The sequence below is a fragment of the Lithobates pipiens genome, unplaced genomic scaffold (genome assembly GCF_037356315.1).
Source record: "Lithobates pipiens isolate NorthernLeopardFrog02 unplaced genomic scaffold, aLitPip1_a1.2 Scaffold_8, whole genome shotgun sequence".
NCBI lineage: Eukaryota > Metazoa > Chordata > Amphibia > Anura > Ranidae > Lithobates > Lithobates pipiens.
The window spans coordinates 621,567,531-621,574,234 of NW_027507903.1; the positions used below are offsets into that span (position 1 = coordinate 621,567,531).

General features: G+C 42.8%; 1 protein-coding gene across 1 annotated transcript; it reads left to right on the top strand.

Moving 5' to 3' along the window:
- Positions 1-3,020: 3,020 nt before the first annotated feature.
- Positions 3,021-4,353, top strand: LOC143963881 (olfactory receptor 6B1-like). Its single transcript, XM_077473619.1, has one exon. The coding sequence runs from the start codon at positions 3,152-3,154 to the stop codon at positions 4,106-4,108; it is 957 nt and encodes a 318-aa protein (XP_077329745.1). The 5' UTR covers positions 3,021-3,151; the 3' UTR covers positions 4,109-4,353.
- The last annotated feature ends 2,351 nt before the right edge of the window (positions 4,354-6,704 follow it).

Consider the following 6,704-nt stretch of genomic DNA (forward strand, 5'->3'; position numbering starts at 1 on the left):
GCGGTCAGCAGTGGTGCACCTCAACCCTATCTATTGTGGACCGATACCGGTCCTTACAGAACAGCAGACTGTACCTCACTCAACCCTATGTGCTGTAGCACCCTACACCAAGTTACCAGTCCTTATAAGGACCTTTGTGGACCAAGTAGGTTGTGTGTGACTGATTAGCAGACTGTACGTCAGTCCCTATACTGCTGAAGGACTGCTGCAGTATAGGGCAGCGGTCAGCAGTGGTACACCTCAACCCTATCTATTGTGGACCGATACCGGTCCTTACAGAACAGCAGACTGTACCTCACTCAACCCTATGTGCTGTAGCACCCTACACCAAGTTACCAGTCCTTATAAGGACCTTTGTGGACCAAGTAGGTTGTGTGTGACTGATTAGCAGACTGTACATCAGTCCCTATACTGCTGAAGGACTGCTGCAGTATAGGGCAGCGGTCAGCAGTGGTGCACCTCAACCCTATCTATTGTGGACCGATACCGGTCCTTACAGAACAGCAGACTGTACCTCACTCAACCCTATGTGCTGTAGCACCCTACACCAAGTTACCAGTCCTTATAAGGACCTTTGTGGACCAAGTAGGTTGTGTGTGACTGATTAGCAGACTGTACATCAGTCCCTATACTGCTGAAGGACTGCTGCAGTATAGGGCAGCGGTCAGCAGTGGTGCACCTCAACCCTATCTATTGTGGACCGATACCGGTCCTTACAGAACAGCAGACTGTACCTCACTCAACCCTATGTACTGTAGCACCCTACACCAAGTTACCAGTCCTTATAAGGACCTTTGTGGACCAAGTAGGTTGTGTGTGACTGATTAGCAGACTGTACGTCAGTCCCTATACTGCTGAAGGACTGCTGAAGTATAGGGCAGCGGTCAGCAGTGGTGCACCTCAACCCTATCTATTGTGGACCGATACCGGTCCTTACAGAACAGCAGACTGTACCTCACTCAACCCTATGTACTGTAGCACCCTACACCAAGTTACCAGTCCTTATAAGGACCTTTGTGGACCAAGTAGGTTGTGTGTGACTGATTAGCAGACTGTACGTCAGTCCCTATACTGCTGAAGGACTGCTGCAGTATAGGGCAGTGGTCAGCAGTGGTGCACCTCAACCCTATCTATTGTGGACCGATACCGGTCCTTACAGAACAGCAGACTGTACCTCACTCAACCCTATGTACTGTAGCACACTGGACCTTACCAGTCCTTATAAGGACCTTTGTGGACCAAGTAGGTTGTGTGTGACTGATTAGCAGACTGTATGTCAGTCCCTATACTGCTGAAGGACTGCTGCAGAATAGGGCAGCGGTCAGCAGTAGTGCACCTCAACCCTATGTATTGTGGACCGATACCAGTCCTTACAGAACGGCAGACTGTACCTCACTCAACCCTATGTACTGTAGCACCCTACACAGACCAAGTTAGCAGTCCTTATAAGGAGCTTTGTGGAACAAGTGAGTTGTGAATGATTAGCAGACTGCAGCAGAAGGGCAGCAGTCAAGTATAATATTCTTTCTATATTTGGAAGAAAGAATATTATACGTGTACAAGCCTATTACCATACCACTGATACCAGTCCTGAAAAGAACCTTTGTGGAACTAATAGTAACAGCTACTGTTTAAACTGACCCTCACTGCCTGACACACTGCTTCCTTCCTGTCCCTATACAAACTGGCAAATCAGAGGAGACTGGAACTATAACTGGTTACTCGAATAGCACTTTTGTGGACCTGATAATAACAGCTAATGATGATGATGATGATGATGACTAATCTGGCTGTCCCTAAAATAGCAGCACACAGCGCTCTGTCCCTTTATCTAAAACTGACAAAAGACACTCAGGCTGCTGCAACAATCAGTAGCACAGCAAACCTATATACACCTAACACCTATACCAGTCCTGAAAAGAACTTTTGTGTACCAAATAGCTAGCGTTTTATCTCTCCCTGCTCCAAACAGCAACCTTTCCCTATAGTGACAGAAGAAAGAATGTAAAATGGCCGCCGGATCGGGTGTATTTATAAATTAGGGGGAATATCCAAGTGTCCATGTGCTGTCATGTCTCAATTGGCTGTCCTGTACCCCATGATGGATGTGTCATCAGGTCAAAGTTCCTTTACACAGTAAAAACACGGAAGTCCGCCGGGCGAACGGCGCCAATAGTCCGCCGAACTGGCGGACCGCGAACAGCCGAAATTCGCCGCGAAACGACCGCCGGGCGAACTGTTCGGCCATCCCTAGTATAGACATCATCCCAATGTCGGCACTCACGGGACCAGCCTGGTGTGAGGAGACTGCTGCATATATTAGGGCATTACATGGCCATGTGCTGATTGCAGGGCTATCCAGCCAACCTGGCAATTTCCCGCCAATAGAGGGCCCTTAGCTCTTTATCGGCACCGCATCCTTCTGCCATTTTCCATCCCACTTATAGCTGGGGATTGATGAAACTGACAAGAGACGTATCTCCTCACCATCTTCCAAATATGGCTTGCACATTGAGCCACCAGGCCTTGGCCATGGATGTTATCACCCAAGTAAAGGTAAAATTCCAAACACACAGGGCACTAGGGGGAAGACGAAAAAAGGAACGCTGTTTCTGGCTCTGAGACAAAAGTTATAGGAGTGGGGTCCTATAGGGTAGGAGACAAGGTGAGGCTAAACCCATACGTATGCTGCCATGGAGTCCGTCAGGAAACTACCACTTTAATGCATTTAACAAAAAAGTTTGTATTTAGTTTTATAGCAACATCAATATGTTTTATTTGTTTAACATTGAATGTGCCTAAAATATTTTTTTCCTTTTCATTATAATTATTTTTTAATATAATAAAATCATAAATTATTTTTATCACCGTAATAATCTCAGGCAGTCAGTTATTTCCCATGTGGGCTGTTGAAGATTTCAGTGCAGTTAAATTCTTCAAGGGTTTGCATTCCTCAGGGTATACAAGTATAAATAAATCTCATTCAGCATTACAGAACAAACCATTTTTTTAATATAGAAGAGACTGCATGTACATATACAAGTTTCTTCTTCAATATTTTACATTTTTAATAAAAGGAACTAGTAAAAACCTATCACTGATATATGGATATGTCATTATATCCACCTTCTAATTCTTAACCGTGCCAAAAATGTCATTGTTACAAAGCAACTATTCTTTAACTGAGTTTTTTCTCGTTGGGTTTGAGAATCTTAACTCCTTCAGAATCCCACTCTTCCTTCTTCTTCTTATTACGTACATCATGGCTATAAGTGCAAACCTTCTCATCATTGCGCTGATGTCAACCAGTCATCTTCTGAGGTCTCCCATGTATTTCTTCCTTTGCCATTTGTCTCTATGTGATTTTGTACTATGCTCAAGCGTTATCCCAAAAACCTTAAATGTTATAATACACGGGGGAAGCAGTATACCTTTCTTGGCCTGTTTCATTCAATTTTACATTTTTGGATCTTGTCTCTCGACAGAATGCTATCTCCTGACGGCAATGTCCTATGACCGTTATGTGGCCATCTGCCACCCCCTGAGTTATATCTTGATCATGAACTTCAATATTTGCTTTTATCTTGCAGCAAGTTCTTGGCTTGCTGCATTTTTTATTTCCTTAATTTCTCTCTTTATGATCTACAGTTTGAATTTTTGTGGCCCCAACAATATAGATCACTTTTATTGTGACCTTAGTCCTATATTAGAACTTTCCTGTTCAGATACTTTTATGGCTAAAATGGGGGCATCAATTCTTACCACCATTATTGTAATTTTTCCTTTTGTGTTTGTCATTGTGACCTATGTGTACATCTTCACCACTATTCTTGGTATCACCTCCAACATCGGGAAGCAGAAAGCCTTCTCTACTTGTAGCTCTCATCTCTCTGTTGTGTGCGTGTTTTATGGTTCATTAATCAGCATTTATTTTAGTCCTTCCAAAGGAAACTCTCTCAATACAAATAAAGTCATATCTCTTTTATATACGCTGTTTACCCCATTGTTCAATCCAGTTATATACACTTTGAGAAACCAGATAATCAGAAAAACAGTGAATGTATTTTTTAAAAGAATATCACAATTCGATGTTCATTCCTTTTGCTGAATTTTTGCCCATGTGCTTCTAGTTGTATTTATTATTTTCTTGTACTTTACAGCAAAATAAAGAATGAAAGAAGCTTTTCAGTTCTTGTGCAAGTATATCCCTTATGGTCTAGAGAAGGGGTCTCCAAACTGCGGCCTGAGGCCCAGATGTGGCCCTTTGCTTGCCTTTATCCGGCCCTTGGGGCACTATTCCTCCCACTGATATGAGGCACTATTCCTCCCACTGACAACAACAATGGGGTACTATTTCTTCCACCGATACCAATGATGGGATACTATTCCTTCTACTAATAAGGGCACTACTCCTACTCCTATTGACCACCAACCCTGAGGCCAAATTTATTCTCATGCCAAGCCTTTGACATTTTCTGCCCCTGCTGGCCACAATCTGGCCCTCCTAAAGTCTGAAGGACAATAAACTGGCCCTTTGTTTGAAAAGTTTGGAGACCCCTGGTCTAGAGCATTACTTGAGATGAAGAAAAGATTAATAACAGTACATACATCCATTGTACAAACAGGTAACATCAGCAAAGGGCCCAAGAGGAGTCCTGGTAGAATTGTTTACATATATCCAGGTGCAAAAGTATTGGGACACCTGTCTTTAAACGCACATGAACTTTAATGGCATCCCAGTCTTAGTCTGTAGGGTTCAATATTAAGTTGGCCCACCCTTTGCAGCTACAACAGATTCAACTCTTCTGGGAAGGCGTCCCCAAGGTTTAGGAGTGTGTCTATGGGATTGTTTAACCATTCTTTTAGAAGCACATTTCTGAGGTCAGACGAGAAGGACTGGCCTCGCAATCTCCACTTTAATTCATCCCAATGGTGTTCTATCGAGTTGCGGTCAGCCATTTTCCTCCACCCCAAACTTGCTCATCCATATCTTTATGGACATTGCTTTGTGCACTGGTTGAAATCATTTGGTGGAGGGGGGTTATGGTGTGGGGTTATTTTTAGGAGTTGGGCTTGGTTCCTTAGTTCCAGTGAAGTGAAGGCATCAGCATATCAAAACATTTTGGACAATTTTATGCTCTCAACTTTGTGGGAACAATTTGGGGATGGCCCATTCCTGTTCCAACATGACTGCGCACCAGTGCACAAAGCAAGGTCCATAAACTCATGGATGAGCTTTGGGGTAGACTAGACTTGCCTGCAAAAAGCCCTGACCTCAACCCGGTAGAATACCTTTGGGATGAATTAGAGCGGAGACTGCGAGCCAGGCCTTCTCATCCAACATAAGTGCCTGACCTCACAATGCGCTTCTGGAAGACTAGTCAAACATTCCCATAGACACACTCCTAAACCTTGTGGACAGCTTTCCCAGTAGAGTTGAAGCTATTATAGCTGCAAAGGGTGGGCCAACTCAATATTGAACCCTACAGATTAAGACTGGGATGCCATTAAAGTTCATGTGCGTGTAAAGGCAGGTGTCCCATACTTTAGAATGGGGGAAGGGTTGGGACTTTGCCTGACATTTATGGCACCACGCTTCACTGCATTACTGCATGCTCTGCCTGCCTCGGCTCCTCTACCAGATAATGCCCCCGGCCACCCCCATAGCCCACAGCCGCGCCTCCTGTCATCACCTGACCCGTAAGTATAGGCGTTTGGTTTCTACACATCCCTCTATTTCCCTTCCTTCATTGAATAGGTCAACCTGATTAATTGTTTGGCACACCATCTGTCGTCCTACAGATATCTACCATACATCAGCTCCTGATGAGTGGCAAGATAGCCACCAAACGTGTCAAGATTTAGATGCTACAGTCACATTCAATCATGCAGTTTTAATATACTCTGTAATGTTTTTACCTAATCAATTGTATTAATCTTTGTCATGTGCAATATGTCTATACATGAATTTAATTACTTTGATATATGAGCTGTAGGATTAATGTCCTTGATGTGCAATATTTTAATATATGTATTTACTAATTATGATGGATTATGAAATGGACACCACTGCACCCCATTTAATGTACTAGGCTAACAGCTAATAAATCCACATTATCTGACCTCTATTACACAAAATCCAATAAATGGTGCTGCGCTCCCTTAACCAATAAACTACGTGAATAAATTAATCTGTATCAAGTGCTAACAATAACTTATACATAAAGTACCAGTGAGTAAAATCTAATTATCGTGACCTTGTCCTCTATATGCTGTTTGCCTTACAGCAGTAAGGTAAGGGGCCACCTTATTCGATACGTGTGGGACACTGAAGAGACACCAAAGTGTGTACACCTTGTGTGGTTCTGCTGGCACCTGCTACTTTGAGAAGCACTTCACAGATCACATGTCACTTTATATTATGTCGCATTCTAAGAGACTTATTTATTCTGTTTGAATTGCACCGTGTGATTTACATTTATGTTAATTTAGCTTTGCATTTTATTACACTTTGTGAGGTATTGTTTTGCTTGTATTTATCACCTCCACTGTGTGTTCGTTATGCGATTTTGTATGTGGTTTTATGCGATTTTGCATATTTTCTAATTTTGCACATATATATTATATGTTTATTATATGTTAGCACAAGACACCTTAATCACTGATCAGGATTGGTCACGATAATTAGATTTTACTCACTGGTA

Coding starts and splice junctions, on each gene's coding strand:
- LOC143963881 (XM_077473619.1), top strand. CDS start 3,152: ATGTCATTGTTACAAAGCAACTATTCTTTAACTGAGTTTTTTCTCGTT.